This window comes from Phoxinus phoxinus, assembly GCF_949152265.1.
Source record: "Phoxinus phoxinus genome assembly, chromosome: 7".
Lineage (NCBI taxonomy): Eukaryota > Metazoa > Chordata > Actinopteri > Cypriniformes > Leuciscidae > Phoxinus > Phoxinus phoxinus.
The window spans coordinates 13,130,761-13,149,880 of NC_136882.1; the positions used below are offsets into that span (position 1 = coordinate 13,130,761).

The 19,120-nt window shown below is 38.9% G+C and overlaps 1 protein-coding gene across 2 annotated transcripts in view; it reads left to right on the forward strand.

Moving 5' to 3' along the window:
- The window catches only part of gsk3ba (glycogen synthase kinase 3 beta-a), a 64,025-nt gene that overhangs the window by 27,113 nt on the left and 17,792 nt on the right, over positions 1–19,120 (forward strand). For both annotated transcript variants that reach the window (XM_079617789.1, XM_079617790.1), the window contains exons 2-3: positions 2,740–2,933; positions 12,873–12,956. In XM_079617789.1, the coding sequence (XP_079473915.1) occupies positions 2,740–2,933; positions 12,873–12,956 (278 nt within the window). The remainder of the gene's footprint in view (positions 1–2,739; positions 2,934–12,872; positions 12,957–19,120) is intronic.

Below are 19,120 nucleotides of genomic sequence, written 5' to 3' on the forward strand. Positions count from 1 at the left end.
ATCTGGGTTACAATCCAGTCTGGTTATTGTACTGCATGGTCCTGTTCCCCTTCTTTCTCCCTCAACTTTCCTGTTGTTTTTCCACTCAAATAAAGGAGAACTGATAATATACAAATGTTTTTTTTTTTTAAATAGACGCATTGAGAATGGATGAATGGACATTTATTTTCATTGAGACAAGCTGACATTCACAGAATTGAGATCTTTGAGCTTTGTGCAGGGGCCGGCAGTCAGGATCCACTGACTCAGCGACATCTGCAGATTGAGAGGCATGTTTCAAATAATGATTAATGAGAACCTATTTGAAAAAAAGACATTGATTAAAAAAAATCTTGAGATTTTTAAACTCGATATTGGATCACTCAAACAAAGATCACAGTTAATCGGGTAAATCAATATTTTTGCCCAGGCCTTGCAGCAAATCAATTAGTTTGGCATTGGCTGTCAGGGTCTCGGTTGGCATTGGCTGTCAGGGTCTCAGTTGGCATTGGCTGTCAGGGTCTCAGTTGGCATTGGCTGTCAGGGTCTCAGTTGGCATTGGCTGTCAGAGACTCGGGTGGTGAGGGAGGAGCTGCTCTCTAGACCAGATTCAGATTCTGCTTTAAACCTCACTGCTACAACACAGTCCGCCACTAATTGCAGATCGGGATTCATTGGATATCCGGAGGCCTGATTTGAGACTTGTTGGAGAATCTGTACTGTGGGGCTTCTGTGGGTATGAGGGGGTTGAAAATGCACAATACAATCTATGCAGTTAACCTTTAACAAAGTTAACAGAGACTTTGAACACTAGTCTGGACCACAAAGAAGCGAATCCAAGTAGGCACACAACCATCTACTAATACCGCCGGACCAGATCATACACATCATTGTACACACACGCATGATTTGATTTAGTCATAGGTAGGGCTGGGACGGTTACCGCAATACCGCAGTCACATGACGCCAACCGCGGGTCTGAGCTCGTCACCGTCATCACCGCAAAAAAAACAAAAAACAAAAAAAACATAGGCCTGCACATGTGTGCACGTTGTGTCTAATGACATGGATTAATTGATTTTAATTCTAATGACATGGATTATGTCTATTGACATTGTGTCTTACATGGATTCAAGGTTTTCTAAACAAAACCTATCAAACGATGGAGAAAATCTGACCTTTCAAGAGTTGGGGAACCCAATGTTTCATGACGCATAATATAGATTCCATTCCAGAGATGCGCGGATGGGCTATTATTTCATCCGCAAGGGCATCACAAAACTCATCCGTTCACCATCCATCCACACCACTATACCGCTTTACTGCTATACCGTGGGAATTTCTTGCTTTTCAACCGCGGTAAGAAAAAATCCATAGCGTCCCAGCCCTAGTCATAGGGACCTACATCTCATCATGGTATGAGTAATTTTAAATTTATTTTAATAATGGGAATTAAATATTGAATATTGCAGAATCTGTTGATGCATTGCATAGTGTATACAGCTGAGTCCTAATTTTATAGTACAAGGTAATAAATATTTTCACGAGTTCTTTAAATCTGTCCCTAATAAACTAATGGCATTATGCTTCTCTCATTTCTCTGGTTTATTACCCCTCACAGCTCTGAAAGAAAGTATAGGCTCTCTGGAAACTTCTCCACATCATGCTGAGGATTATATTTCACGTGCTATGTTTGCATTGTAAGCAATATAATCGACTTTCATCCTTAGTCACCTGCTGAAGTAATCCTCCCAAGCGCCAAATATGCACTTTCTTTTATGCTGCTTTGGTGAGAACACATCTGCCAAGAACGGTAATGTAAAATGCATAAGCTCAAGGTAGATTTTCTTTCCAGGTTTTGCCTGTTACTGTATCCCAATTTACAGAACAGACTAGTTGCATTGTTTTTTCAATTAAAGGGATAGTTCACCCAAAATGGCCAATTCTGTCATCATTTACTCTCCAAACACATTACTTTTCTTCTTTTTTGCAAGCCATTTATATATATCAGAAATTCTTAGACATTAAAGGGTAGGGTAGGCAGTTTCGGAGAGGCTAGCAATAGCAAGATAGCTTTGAAAGCATTAGATTCCACCCTCCATTCAGAACGTCTCCAAAGCCACGCCTCCTTGAAAACACGTGAACACGCACAGCCAGAGCAGAGTCTGCAAAGCATCACAAGACGAGAGTTAAATGACCTCATGTCTCAAAGCACATAACATTACAATGATAATAAATGTAAACAACTTACAGAGCTCTTACTTGTACCACCTGACTGCTGCAGATTAATTTCTGTGTTGATAGTGTTGACATAGAAACTCATAAATCCGAGTCTGATGACGTTAACAGCTCTGGGTAGAACATCACGGGTTGCCATCTTGTTTTTACGGTGTGAACACAGCATACGCTTTTTTTTTGGTGTTAGGGTTTAGGGTTTTGTTGTTCGGACTAAATGCAATGATTGGGAGAACATTTTTTGGTCCTGAGACTTCCACAGAAGATATATGTACATGTTTTAATATTTAGAACACTTCTATTATTGATATCAGGATGTGAAGAGAGTTTCAACCAGAATTATATTTTATTAATTGGAGAAAATGGTTCTTGGACCAACCAAAGTACTCATCAATCAATTATTAATTACGAGGATGCCAGGTGTATCGCACAGGAAGTTGTTACTATTGCAACATTCCGATTGCCTTTTTATTGCCTGTGTGTAACATCAGTCTCTAACCCCCATCTCTGTTTATCTGTCTGTAGGAGATAAAGATGGCAGTAAAGTGACCACAGTGGTGGCGACCCCTGGACAGGGACCTGACCGGCCGCAGGAGGTCAGCTATTCTGACACCAAGGTCATTGGTAACGGCTCTTTTGGCGTGGTCTATCAGGCCAAGCTCTGTGACTCAGGAGAACTGGTGGCCATTAAGAAGGTCCTTCAGGATAAGCGATTTAAGGTAAGACTGAGAAGCATGACATTCATTCTTTCTTGGTCCCTTGACTCTATAATGCTTTGGGCCTTGTAGCTTTTCTTAAGAACAGCTCAGACAGTTTTTCTCTCATCAAAGTCCTTTTGTCTTTGTTCCTACATCCTACATTGTTGTTGTATGTCTGTTCTTTGATCAGTTCCTTTATTTCTGTTCTTCAGTGTTATTGCTATACTATTATGTTTCATCTCTGTTCTCTTATATTTGATCTAATTTCTTATGGTTTATCATTTCTCTTAACTCTATTTTAGCTGAATTATACACTGATGTGCTCACATGACCATAGTAAATCAAATACTGTCCATACCAGACACAATGAGCGAAACGTGTAATTAGATGGTGATATTATTGCGACATCCATAGAATAAAATAAATAAATAAACAATGGCATCAGTTATAAATAACTGTAAATTAATGCTCATTTAGAATCAACATTTTTGTATTTTCTCTTTTTTTGGCCAATGAATCACACTCAAAGTACGAGTGAAGGGAGGTGGAGGTAGAGTTTGTAACCATAATTGAACAGAAGCGTACAGTAAGAACTTACTGTCATTCGGCACTTCCTGTAGACTGGGGTGTTTAACAACCCATCTTTTTTACAGAATCCAAAAAACTCCCTCACTAGCTGTTTGCTAATTCAGAGGCTGCATCCTTCGAAGGACGCGGACATCAGAGGCCATGCCTTCAAAGTTCATGAAGGTCGAACAGAGCGTTGTTAAATGGGACGATCTAACCTACAGAGTATTGCTCTTGTCGCCATGCAACTGTGACAGCTGCCATTGACAAGTGGCAGTAACGTTTGTACTAGACTTTTTTTGCAAGATATACTTTCTGAAACAAAACAGGGTTTACAACCTGTCTAAATATGTTCACCTTGGTCCATTTATGTACATAATAAAGAGTATAAACTATCTATAAAATCACATCTTAGTAAGATATTGTCATGTGTATGTTCTGTTTTGGTTTAGTTCTAGTACCTGTACCTGTTTCCTTTTATATTAATTTTCCCGCCACTAGTTTGTTTCTATGGTTACTGATTTGAGTTACACACCTGCTTCTGTTAATTAGATTCCCGTGTGTATTTAAGCCCTGAGTTTTCCTTAGTTCCCTGTCTGGTATTGTCAACGTTTGTATTTCATGTGGTCCAGTTATTTTGTTCTCCTGCGGTTTGCTAGTGGTATCTTGATTAAAGGCTATTTGTACTCCATTCGTTGTGCGCTTCATTTCAGCCACAGTTGCTGACAGATGTCAACATTTGAACCACTTTAATTGTTTGTTTTTTTGTGTGTTTTTTACATTTGTATTGTTGGATATTTTAGTAAGTTGAAACCCATTACTTACATTTAAAAGTGTAATCTGACATTTTCTCTAATAAAAATCCAGTCGTCACCAGCGCGCAAAGAGTCTTGGGATAGGTTGGGCTGCAAAGATCCACTCATTCTATCCTTCGTGGCCCGAGAAATGAAGGACACATTTGTATGCTGCATTCACAGGGCCTACAAAACGAGATAGCCTTCAATGTAGGCTGTTTGAATTCGGCCTTCGAATTGAGCCTTCGAAGGATGCAGCCTGGAGCTGCATTTAGTCCTTTTTTTATGCCCTTTCCTCTCTAACTTCCCTCCACGAGTGCCCACTACTGGCGGAACCCCTGACGTGTTTAAATGAAACGCCTTAAGCGCCTTAATTGCAAAGAACTTGATCATTGGAATCAAATTATGTTTTTTTTTTTTCCTTAAGAATTTGTTTTACACACTATTCTATAGGCCTGTGTGTATGCTTGGGCTGTTGGAGAAAATATACAATTACACAAGCGAAAATGATAACAAAACAATAAACTATAACTGTGTAAAAAAGCTTAAGGTAGCTACAAGTGTAAAATGTGGAAAAATGTCAAAATAACTCTAATATCATACACTAGCCAGTGGGGTGGGGTAAATAAAGCACAATCTGCAGTGATGTCACAATTGTGTTGCATTGTGGTCTATGGATCTGCCTGAAGTGTACATATTGGCTGCATCCAAAATGCATACTTCCCTACTATATAGTAGGCGAAAAACAATAAATGACAAAATAAGTGTCCAAATTCACAGTACTCATAAAAGAGTAGGTAAAAAGTACCCAGATGACCTACTTCTTCCGGCGAGATTCTGAAGTGTGCATATGATGGACACTTTACTATCCCATGAGGCCTCAGGATAGGATTTGTGAATCGCAGTGAAATGACGTAACTGACGTTGGTAGGTCACATAATGACAACATGGTGACTGTAGTACGTCCAGATTACATTCATACTACACACATTAATACTATAGAACATACTTTTTTAGTTGTCGTGAAGTACCTACTCGAGAGTATGCGATTTCAGATGCAGCCAGTGTCTAAAAAAGTGGAGCTAAACACAGCCCCTGAATTGGGACGTAGCTTCTCTTGAGCTAATTTCTAAATCCTGCAGAGGATTAAAGTGCAATACCGCTACCTACAGTGTTGGAGTGTCAACAAGATGGCGCTTACTGCTTTACATTTACATTTACTTATAATCATTTAGCAGATGCTTTTATCCAAAGTGACTTACAAATGAGGAGAGCAATAGAAGCAATTAAACTAACAATAGGACGCAATATGCAAGTGCTGTGACCCTTCCCAGTCTAGTACGTAATACAAAAAAGAAGATATAGAATAGAAGAGAAAAGAAAAGAAAGTGTTAGTATTAATGGATCGAGTGTTAACGAAAAAGATGCGTCTTCAGTCGTTTCTTGAAAATGGCTACAGACTCAGCAGCTCGGGTTGAGTTCGGCAGGCCATTCCACCAGCAGGGAACAGTCAACATGAAGGTCCATGAGAGTGATTTTGTGCCTCTTTGAGATGGCACCATGAGGCTACGTTTACTTGCAGAACGCAAGCTTCTGGATAGCACGTAAGTCTGGAGTAATGAGTTTAGGTAAAAGGGAGCAGAGCCAATGGTTGTTCTGTTGGCATTGGCAAGCATCAGTGCCTTGAATTTGATCCGAGCAGCAATTGGCAACCAGTGCAGTTTTGTGAGGATAGGTGTGCTCTTTTTGGCTCCTTAAAGACCACTCTAGCTGCAGCATTCTGGATCCGTTGCAGAGGTTTGACAGTGCAAGCTGGGAGGCCTGCCAACAGAGCATTACATTAGTCCAGTCTGGATAGAACAAGCGCTTGGACAAGGGGTTGTATAGCATGCTCTGATAAGAAGGGTTTGATCCTCCTAATGTTGTATAAGGCAAATCTGCAGGTTCTTTCTAGCAGTTCTAGCAATGTGGTCAGTGAAGTTCAATTGATCATCAATCACAACTCCAAGGTTCCTGGCTGACCTTGATAGAGTATTGGATGACATACCATGTTGGGTTGGCCAGGATCACAAGCAACTCTGTCTAAACTAAAAAAGGTTTAGTTGAAGGTGGTGGTCCTTCAGTCAGCAAGAAATGTCTGTCAGGCAGGCTGAGATGCGAGCAGCTATCGTCAGATCCTCCAGTTGAAATGAGAGGTAGAGTTGCGTGTCGTCTGCATAACAGTGAAAGGAAAAACCATGTTTCTGAATGACAGATTCTAGTGATGATATGTAGATGGAGAAGAGAAGTGGTCAAAGCACTGAGCCCTGATGCAACCTACCCGAGAGTCTCGGCTATTTTTGTTATTATCAAATGTGTATTATTAACATGATATCAATAATTGTGGCGAGCAGGGCCGTGGGGGGACCATTATTCATGCTCTAATAAATTAAACTGTAAATTTTGCTGTTTAATATTAAGCAGAAGCTCACCATATTATGATGGAAGGGGATTTTACGGTGTTTCCTGACAGATGACAGGCATCATCTTTTTCGTAAACTGCAGCAGAGAAGTATGATTGACAGAAGAAGGATGTCACCTTTCCTGAGCAACGAAACATAAATGCAGTCATGCTGAGAGACTATAAGATCAGATGGTGGTGTAAATGAAATATAGGTCACTCATGTCAGCGAGCAATTTCTGCTTGTGTGAAAAAGTTGACCTCGTCTCATTGTGACAGTAAGCAGTGTGGATAAGCCATTCCCATCAGAGGGATGTAGTGTATCTATCTGGTGTGTGTGTGTGAGACAGAAATGGGTCACATGTGAAGGACAGCATGTGTACAGTGACCTGACAGAGATATTGACACCGTGTGCTGATGTGTGTGTGTTTTGTCTATGAAGCTGTGCACCATTTCCATTGTCACTGTGGCGGGTCCTCTTGGATGAAAGTGGTGATAAGGCATCACTGGCAAATTCCCAACTGGAAGGTTGTTCTAAAAGGTAGAGGGCATTATACTGAGTTCTAGGAGTATCACAAGTAGAATCACATGTATTTTGGAGGAGAAGGCCTGTAAATAAATCCATCCAAGATGAAACCATATGAAACTTGTGAAATCAATTATAAATATATAATTCATTCAATACTAAAAGGCATTGATAAAAATGTGAAATATACAGAGGCCCCAAGGAAACATGTATTTGCAAAAGTATTGCTTTCCCCTGGGAATTTTTTTGAAATATATAGTTTTTACTCCCACTTCATATTATTTCCATTACCAGTTACTTAAACGTCATTTTACTGACGGCTGCTTCTCAAATCTCAGTTCAACACGGGATTCACAAAACGCTTGCTCTTGAAAGGTTTTATATTTTATTTAAATTGTTTATTTGGTACAGCTTGCTCCTCAGAATCAACCTGTAAGTATGAATAATCATTGATGTAGGTCTATATGTACCTGCCGGGTGTTTTTATATTGTGTAAGTTTCCGGCTAACTCGCGTTACTACTGTCTTACTGAAATACTTCTGCTAAGCATCTGTGGGCCACTATTACCTAAAACTGTCTATTAATGCAGATTGTCTGTCGTTCTTACTACTTTGAGTAAAAGTAAAGGATGGAGCAAGATTTGTTTTACAAACGTTTGTTACATCAGTCATTCACGTTAGTGTTGGGCGAACATTTGCACCGTTATTGATACAGTTCCTGCATGTGCACTGCAAATATATTAGAAATATACACCGGTTTGTTGATAGACATGCACTGACTAACTGAATAACTAGTTGAATTGCAAAGAACTTTATAGTTCTTCCAATGTTTCATCATTGGACTCGCGCTCGGATTGATATGGTAAAATCGGCGTTGCCTTCTTTATAGTGTGTGCAGTCGCTGAGGACTGAGGAAGCCTCCAGAGCTTACAGTAATGGGCTTTAGCTTCCGACGCGGTACACCAATCACAGCAAACTGGGCCATTTGACCAATCAGAGCACAGACGCTGTACCCACATTGGACCAGAAGTTTGGAAAATGGATGGATGGATGGATGATTCATCTGCGGGCGAGACGCAGTAATTAATCGTTGCAACCCTCACAGTGCATTATGGGTATTGTCTTGCTGTTGCGTGTACATCGGTTGCACACTTATTATTGCGATGCATTATGGGATTGAATGAGTGCACAGGATAATGTTCACTATGGTTTCTGACACCACTACAAATGTCCGTTCCCTCAAATAGTGCCCTATTTAAGGGAATAGTGAGAGATTTTGAACACAGCCTGGGTCATGCTCAATAACATTTACCAAGTAAAGTTTGGTAAACTACTTCTCATTTCTGCTTAGTGAGACTTGTTATTTTTTGCTTCCACCTGTTGCTTTGTAGAATAGGACAAACGTGAAAATGTCAAGTATAAATACCTGTAGAGTGCTGTGAGCTGTGTGCGTCATCGGTGAAGTTAATTCTCTTCATGTGATTCTCTTGCAATTATTTCTGTCATTTCTTTACCACATTCCTTTGAATGGAGTTTGCTCCCTCTCTTGCTCATAGCTCTTCCGAGAGAGGATCTGTATGTGTGAAGTGTGTCAATATCTGTAGGAGTGTTTATCTGTTTGACCTTTGTCCTGACACAAACACACACATATTTGCATATATATAATACTAGCATGTGAGAATAGACGTACTATTCATTATCCTATAAGCGTAGGCTTCTTTGGCGTCAGTGGATATTTCTATTATTTGTATAAAGATAGAGAAAAACCTAGATAAGTGATATATATATCCATCTGCTGATTTGGTAAGCAGAAGACAGCATTCAACATTGCCTTTTTAATGCTTGTGCAATGTAATAGTGGAGATGTAGTGCAGTGATGTAATGGGGGCTTTTCACAGTAATCAATCATTTTCCATGAACTGGATGTGTACTTGGCCATGTGCATGAAGCAAAGGTTCTGTTTGCTTTTTACTTAGCCAAGTATAGCCTTATTTCTATCAACCACTTATATATAGTTTTGCGAGATATACAGTAGTTCTTTTTCCATATTCTAATCTTGATATTGTTTAGCCCTTTGAAGGCATTCTGTCTCAAAATGCCTGCATTTTCTCTAAAATAACATTCATACTCACCAATATGACAATACATATCAATGTGGAGCAATACAATATTTAGTAAATAACAGAATTGATTCAAGGAAATAAAACAAACTCAACTCTTTCCCCGGCAGCGTTTTTGAAAAAAGTTGCAAGTCAGCCAGCATTTTTGATCATTTTCACAAAAGTTTCATGGCCCCCAGAATATCAGTTTGAATATCTGAATATGCAGTATATATCAAAAGAAAGAACAGAGCCTCTGCTTTTAAACAAACAACAACAAAACCGTTTTATTCTAGCTTTATGCATTCCTTTTTTTTATCAACATTTGAATGTGGGTAAGTTTCATAAAAAAGCAACGTTTTGAGCAAAAAGCTGAGAAAATCAAAGACTTTATCCAGATTGGATTCAGAACGAAGATCAAAACATTGACGGAATAGATCGAGTCCTTCAACACCCCAAAAGCTTCACAGTCATAGCTAGTCCTGGGTCGACATTTCATTTAGTAAAATTGGGCAGTTTTGATTTAAATGCTGAGTAATGTTGATGATGCTGATAATGTTGATTATTTTAAATATCTGCTAACATATGCTATTGCTTGTTTCTGCTTTTTCTACGCCTGTGTTTGATCAGGAGATTCGGTAATCTTTCAGAATATGCTTAATAGTGCCACCTACCGTATAACAGTGAAAACCCGGAAAGCTGGAAATTTCTGTCAATGGCGGGGAAAGAGTTAACTAAAGGGCCATTCACACAGAACAACTAAGCGTTTTTTTGGTCTAGAGACACGTTTTTTAAAAGTTGATCTTCTTTTAACCTAAGTGCCCGACGGTTGGAAAAGCGGCTAATGTTGTAAGGATTTTAAAGATATATACCTGATATATACTCCAATGCACCAATGCAAAATGTTCTATATATTGTAATCATTATGTTCACAACTTGTAATAATAACTTCAATGAGCTCATTGTTTCTGCCTAAAATTAAAACACGATGTTAGCTAACTAGTACTAGTTTTGTATTATGTACATTTCTGAAATGCATTACTTCTCTGAAAACAGATCACTCTAAATTGTAATGTAGACACATGCATTCTCTGTAAAGCTGCTTTGAAATGTACAGAGCCCCTAAAGGGACATATGCGATGGAGGAAAAATTCCCTCCGAGAAACTTTGCATTTGCTCGCAAAGAGCTAAAAAGGTTTTGCGAGCGATCGCAAAGTTTCTCAGGGGAACGCAAAACATTTGCGAGAGAACGCAAAAGCATTGACTTATAATTTTTCCTCCCATCTAATTCCCTAAAATCTGAAAAAATACTGAATAATGTTTTAACAAAGTTCGGAAGGAACACGTTCAAATGATCTATCCAATCAGCACAAGAAGAGGCCTGTATATATATATATATGCAGCCGACTCACCTACTGTACGTTCGTCGACAGTTTTCAGCATCCCTCCACCACCCCGTCTCCTCACACTCACCTGGTTCCTATCCTAGCCAGGAATACGGGGGAGTACTCTGGGTTCAGGCCAAAATCCCCAGCTGGGAGGCTCTCCTCGGACAGCATGCCAAATACGCTTACTCTTTTACTCTATCTGATTATTTGTAAGTGTGAACTCGTGAATTGTTCTTTGTGAACGAGAGGTCATCATTTGGTTGATTTAAGCCGGATGTGAAGTAAATGGAGCGGCCTGATGAGAGTGACTGTATGCAGAGTTGGCAGTGACTTGTGTGTTCACAAATTACCACCCACTGTGTGATTGTGATGGAGTTACAGGCTAACGGAGTCACACAAAACACACACACACACACACACACACACACGCACACAAGTTTGATTCTACACCCCTTAATAACATTAACAATAAATTCTTGATACTACAGAAAAAATAAATATCCCATTAAACACACCTTAAAAACGGTAAATATTAATATAGAGTTCACTCTTAAATTAGAACATGTTTTCACATATTTTCCAATTACCGGTAAGTAAACAAAGTAATTACGAAAACTAAAATGAATTAGATTAAGGGCTCTTTTTTGGTCAATATTGTTGTTTGCTAAATATTAATGACAGCAGATCTATTAGGGTGCATTTATACTGGAAGACTCCGATGTATATATATATCACTCAGATACATTCTCAAATTGTACATGAACTTGTCTGCCACTGATGCATTTCAAGAGATGTGAAGAATGTGGGCTTCTATTCAAAGGCAATGTATCCAGAGAGAAAGAACTATGAAAAAGGCATTATTTTATTACATATATTATATGTCATCTGTAGTGGTTCACAATTTGTACAGATTTTTTTCTTACTGATTGTGAATCATACTGAAGTGGCCACCTTAACCCAGACCACATTTTCAAGTGGACCAAAGGAACTGAACACTGATGTAAAACAGACACTGAATGTACTAGCCCTTCAGTTTTCCAAAGTTACTGTTGTCGTGACTAAACAAAGCCTCAAAAGCCTTAAAGTTGTATTAGAAATGAAGTCTTCCTGTATTTAATGCCCTGCCATCATCTTCTGCTGCTCTCGTTGTAAATCGAGGTAACATCTCTCTCAGACGCACACCATGTGGGTGGTGCTTTAAATAAAATTGTTGCTTAGCCAATTTCTCTTGTGGATGCCGCCAGATGACACTGGTTGTCATGGTTACGGGCCATTTCAGTAGCTTCTATTTTGATCTATTATTCTGGTCAGATATGGGTCAAAAACTGACCCAAGTCCTCTAAGCGAGGAATTCTGTGGAGAATACTATTGCAGGCTCATTTTATTCAAGCTTTTGCCATACCTGCTATTTACAGCTGAAATGAAGCACACACACATATATATATATACATACATACATTCAGTATAGAATTATTATTAAAGGCTATCAAAAATAATTTTGTTGTCTTTATTTGTTGCTTTGTATGTCTTTTGAAATTGGAATTAGATTATTGGAATTTCATGTCGCTTAAATCACAGCCTTAGGGTGTTTTTAAAACATGTGTAAACTAGACTCCAGTTCTGATGCCTGTAATGGTCAATTTAGCTATGACGAGGAGGAGGAGGAATGCTTGAGCTTTTTGCCCTTTTTTAAGGTTGCATCTTGTGACATCACATCCTGTTTTTGGTTAGTTTAGATGTCTTGATGTCCATGTTACGTTCATATTCAAGGTGGGTCTCGGTCTGCTTGTTTGGTGCGCACGTTCACACTTATTCAAATGAACTGCACTTACACTGCAATCGCACCAGGGTTCGTTTTAATCGAATCAAACCTGCCAAGTATGAACACACACATAATGTTGCAGTTCCTGAATAAATGAATCAATCAATTAATGACCAATTGAAGAGGCACTCAAATTCCCTAAATTTGAAACGTGGGCTGCCTTTCTACTCATCTTCCAAATAATTTGCGCTGGATCACAAGGGTTAAAAGTGACATCAACTTGTTAAACTGAGCTGAGAGTTCTGCTGTTGCCGAGTACTACACAGCTGAAAATATTATTAACATAAATTAAATTGTTTTCTTCTTTTTGTGTCTTTTTTTGCAGAACCGTGAGCTTCAGATCATGAGGAAACTGGACCACTGCAACATTGTGCGTCTGCGTTACTTCTTCTACTCCAGTGGAGATAAGGCAAGTTTCTCTCTTGTATCACTTCATCTTATGCTGTTATCTCACACTACATCACAGTGTGTTTTTATGCTGTGCCCTTTTCAGTGCCATATGTCTGAACTAGAGCCCTGCATTTCAGCCCGAGCCCGACGGGCCCCGACTTATTTACGCCCCTAGGGCCGGGCTTCGGGCCAATTTTCACGTCATAGTTCACACGCGGTCCGGGCCTCGGGCCTGTTTTAGGCTTATCCTTCTTTTTATAGCCTATTTCAGACATGTATTAAAATTAAATATGAGAAGTTGACGATGGAAAAACAAACATAGAAAGACGTTTTAAACCTATCACACTGACATATGACTGACACATGACAGTCTGCTCGCGCTCGCGCACACACACACGCACACACACAGTTTTCCCGGCGGCACGGCCCAAGATTCGCGCGACCGGCCCGCTCTGTTTATAGTGTCCCCGCCAGCAGCAGAAGTATAGCGAGCGTGACTTCAGCGCAGCTGGAATAGTTCAAGAAAAAAGTACGACTGGATTAAAACCTTCCCCTGTGGATGCTATGATTTTTCTTCACGATGCTCTGTAAGAAACTGTTCTTAGCCATGTTAGGGGCTGTCTTGTTGGTTTTCGTTTGAAAAACGACTTTATTTTCATTAGTCTGCTGGAAACTATTGGAAATAAGAATGGCCATGTTCTGTAGTGAAGACTTGATTTTTGAGGTAAGATAATCTGCATGTTTGTTTTTAATTTAATGCCATTTATTTGATTTGTTTAGATTGTAGGCTATAGCTCATTTCGTTTGCGAGCGCTGTTGCGATGTGAGCAGCAGAGCAGTTTGCCTCAGCTTTGATAACAAACGTTTAAACCATAACTATGTGTGATATGCTTAAGGTGTTTTATGGATTTTATTGTAGCCAAGTAAAGTGTTGATTTGAGAGGCTAAATGGATCAAACATGTTTAACTCGCTGTCGGCTGCTGGTCGTCAATAAAACAAAACAAAAAGAAACCGAACATTTGTCTAAATTAACTTAATAAAGAAATGAAAAGAAACATAACTAACAAAACGGACCTATTTTAATGACTGCAAATAGCTAGTTTGCCCTAGGCCAGGCTACAGCTGTATAAAAAAAATAATAATACAAAAAAACGAGCTCGGGTCAGACTCAGGCTGATAATTATGATGAGCTGTCGGACACGGGCCGGGCTAGGGCCTGAGCATCTCGGGCCAGGGCCGGGCTAGGGCCTAGATTTGAGGCCCGTGCAGGGCTCTAGTCTGAACTAGGCAATATAGTAAATACGTATATTCACAATGTATTTGCAATGATTTAGTTTGCGACATAAAATTAAGTAGCATCATGTCGCAATGATTTTAGTGTGATTTTTATTTAGCTGTGCTGTTTATATTTCATCAAAAAAACAACTTATAGAAAAAAGTTTTTGTGTGTGTCCTTTTAAATGCAAATGAGCTGCTGCTCCTGGCAAAAAGGGCGGAGTTTCAAGAGCTGGAGTGTGTTAGCAGCTTGATTACCTCACACAGACAAGACCTGTACAATTTCTAAAACTTTTAGCCTTTTATGTTCAAACCGGAGTCGGTCAAAGATGGAGATACTCAAGAAGAAGTGACAACAAGTAGACAACATTTCTGAATAGTTAGTTGATGAATTTATGTAGCTTATGTGTAGTTATCTTCGATAGTCTATACATCGTGTTCCCGGGGGCGGGGTTTATGTACATTTTAGGGTTAGTGATGTCAATAACCGTGAGGAATGTCGTGTTGTCCCTACGTTTGTTGTAGTCCTTAAAAAGCTATTTCTGTAAAAGCAAATATCTCCCTTTGCTTTGAACTTTGAGCGTTGTAACTTTGCAGATGTTGTTCATGATCAAACAGCAACATTACACACTAACTAAAGTTAGAAAAGTGAAATCATAATCAACCACCCCTTTAAGAGATTTTTTTAAACTATATCGCCCAGCCCTAGTCTAAAAGCCTCTGTGTTTTTATTAATCTCTAATGGAGTCTAATGGTGGCCAGATGCTGACCGGAGATAAATCGACCCTGAGAACTTCTTCCCATGTGATTATCTGTGTATCTGCTAGACATACAGTACGTAGGCTTGACACTCTCTGACTGAGATATTAAGACACACACACACACACACATAAATACTGTCAACACTGCAACATCGTCTGACCTCCAACCACATATCTACATCTCGGTCTTTCTTGGTCTCGATTATCTCACACATCATACGCACAGACCCTCTCGACCTCTCGCCCACACACCATGACTTTGCAAAAATGCCTGACCACCTTCTTCTTCTCTGAGAAACATGCTTTCGAAATGTCAGTGGCTGGTTTCCGCTCACACACACACACACACACACACACACACACACACACACACACACACACACACACACACACACACACACACACACACACACACACACACACACACACACACACACACACGCACACCCCTACCCCTCTAACCCAGAATCACAGAGCATCAGGGTAAAGGCTGACAGGGAGTGCATGGAGAACAGGTCCATGAAATAATAATACTGATAAAAAGTCTAGGTAACTGGAACACGAGCTGAAGGGGAAGAAAGATGTACAGATGAAAAATCGTGTCCATGGCGATAGTGATACGGCAGCAGTCTATTCGTTCACTGAGAACACACCCTTAACATTAATCCAAGATCATTTTTATGTTAAAATGCTCTTTTCTCAGCTTAAAAGTGAAGTGTGTAATTTCTGTGCTGTACTAAACTTGGGGTGTATTTCCCAAAAGCATTATTAGCCAACTTCGGTAACATTTTCCATCATTGGAAATCACAAGATTCATTCCATCACATGATTTTCCATCATGGATTCTGATTGAATAGCTTTCTGTTGTTTGTGAAAATGAACGGATCATATGACATTAATTGCAGTCTCGAATTGATTAAACAGCAGAAGTTATTACTCCACCTCATTAACATCAGTCTATTGTTGAACCAAAACCATGGAGAGGTGCAACTATGTTACTGCAGTTTCATAGAGTCGTAAACTTTACGGCTCTTTCACACCACAAGCGTAAATGCGATGACGATTTTTAACAGAATTGGTGGATTAATATGGAGCTATTCACTCCAGACGCAAACATTTGGCTCGTCAACAAATCTAGTTTTTTTTTTCTTTAGTGAATGTGTATTTTTTTTTTTTTTTGATGATAACCACCAGCACCTGTGATCAGACGTTCTATTTTATATTATGACAATGCTTCAAAATCACCAAGGATTCTCAATCACTGTTCGCACCAAGGATGATAACTAATGATAACTATAACCATGAGTTTTTAAAATCACTCTCACTCTAAGAGATAGTATGGAAGACTTTTTTGTCTCACAACTGAGAGTTTATTTCTCTATTTCTGTTTATTTGTGAGGAAAAAAAGTTAGTATTGTGTAATATAAAGTCACAATTGCATGTTATAAAGGCAGAATTGCGAGATATAAACTCACCATTGTGAGAGCTAGTTTATTTATCTCAATTGCAAGTTCACATCTTATAATTCTGACTTTATCAGAATAAATATCAGGCAATTCGCAATTATAATACTATAATATATATGTATATATATATATATATATATATACACTATATAAACTATTGTGAGATATAAACTTGCAATTGCAAGTTATAAAGTCCAATTCTGAGGGGGAAATACTTTATATCTTGCATTTCTGACTTTATATCACGCAATTCTGACTTTATATCAAGCAGTTCTGCCTTTATAACACACAATTGCAACTTATATACTATATATATATACACTATATAAACTATTGTGAGATATAAACTTGCAATTGCTCCTAATTGAATGAGAAAAAAAAGTCAGAATAGTAGGATATCAAGTTGCAATTACCTTTTTTATTCTGTGGCGGAAACAAGCTTCCATTGAATAGTGAAGTCCACAACTATAATGATAACGTCACGCTGGAACGATATCCTTGATATCACTTTCAGAATGTGTTTTTTCCCAGCTGATGAACAATAAAAACATTGACAGCCAAACAGAATCCACTCGACTCTAAATAGCTCGAGCATTTAAAGCGGCAGACGACATATTTGCAGCATGTGCTTATAATAAAGTCACGTCCGTTGGTGTGGACACTAGTATAGTTATTTTTATAGTTATCGTTCTTGGTGTGAACAAGCCTTTACACAGCACCTACACCAGACCCAATTAGAACATCGCAACTATATCGCCCCCATCATGATCAATAAAGCTGTCACTGTAAATGTCTGTCTGACTCAACAGTGCCATAAATGGTTTAGCAGAATCTCTACCAGTGACACATTTCTACCGTCGCACGGTGTGCACCATCAAACCGCCCAGTCGACTGGTTAGCTTCTCTCTACTGTAATTTTAGCAGCTGCTCTGTTTTTTGCCTAGTATAAACCACCATGAAATCAGAGCCTGGAGCATCTCATGGAGAGATAAAACACAAAGATAAAGAGAGGTGGATGACGTGGGCTTGGAGAGAGAGAAAGAGATTAAAATCAGGCTTGAAAAGAGACCGTTCAACAATGATGAGGTGGCGTCATGTCTGGACGTGGTCTGCTCTCCCTCCAAACAACTTCCACTTCAGCAAAGTGGCACGATTAGTAGAAGTGTTGTTGCACACTGCAGACAGCACTCTGCTCCGGAGCCTGACCCCAGACCCCTTTAAATCACTCTCTCTACAGCCACAGGCTCTGTTCCAAAACATAGTGAGTGGTCATTCTGTCCTGACTACACGAACACGTTCAAATGATCTATCGAGAGGAGGCCTAAACTGTATGTACGTGGACGACTCACCTATGTTTCTCGACAGATTTTCTGCATCCCTCCTTCACCCCCACTTTACTCAGATGCGGATCTATGCATTTATTTAATGACTTCAAGACTCTCGGGATTAAATATGGTACACGTTGGGTGAACCGATCATATTAAACATGAGTTCTGTGTTGATAAATGAAACTCAATGTACTATTGAAATTGATTTATTGGTTTAGTTTTGACACACTCCTGTCTCACTCACTTTTTGAAACAAAGTTACGCCAATGATGACAGGAATTTTTTTATTTTTTTTTAATCATAATATTTTTTTTTTACATATGACAATGGTATTATATAGCAATATATAGCAATAATATAGGTTAATTTAATTTCCTTGCAAAAAAATATAATTGACAAACAAAGCAAGTCTTTCCCTCGTGAAAAAAGTTTGATTGTATTTAATGTGCATTTGTTTTGTAAAGTGCATCTTTTAAAAAGTGCACTTTGTAATAGTCAAATTAAAAGGTTTAGTCTAAAGTACATTGTTTTAATACACTTTTGTCGTACACTTATTTTGATGTGTCTGACTAACATACTAAATCACATTTAAAGTACTTGATTATAATATTAACTGTAGTGTGATATTTAATGATACATTTAAAGTTCATATATTTTACACTATTGAATACGATATTATTTTCTTCCTTTTTTCTGCTGGCTTAAAGGAGAACTCCGGTCAATTTTAACATTGAGCTCAATTTTTAGTAAATTTGGAGTGCTGTCAATACAGAGAACAACGACAAAAATCGGTGTTGCCTACACCGTGTTATCCTATTTTTAAAATTTGCACCCTATTGACTTCAATGGGGCAAGTTTTAAACCTGCTTTTATCCTCTTAACATCCTTGATGTGTCATTACAAGTGCCCAGCCATGTTGAGTGATTCCTTAAGAGTGAACACGAGTGAATCTGACTGCAGGAGATGTGAAAGATATTAATAAAAATGATGTTATATCAGCCAGCGCACATACCTGTATTTAGTTCCTGTTTTCGGTCGAAGTCCAAAGTAGTCGATTGTCGAGTTGACGCGCATAGGTTTAGTTACTTAGATCACGCGCGTGAACTCGACAATCGACTACTTTGGACTTCGACCGAAAACAGGAACTAAATACAGGTATTTGCGCTTGTTGAATTAACATCATTTTTATGAATATCTTTCACATCTAATGCAGTCAGATTCACCGTGTTCACTCTGAAGGAATCACTCAACATGGCTGGGCACTTGTAATGACACATCAAGGATGTTAAGAGGATAAAAGCAGGTTTAAAACTTGCCCCATTGAAGTCAATAGGGTGCACATTTTAAAAATA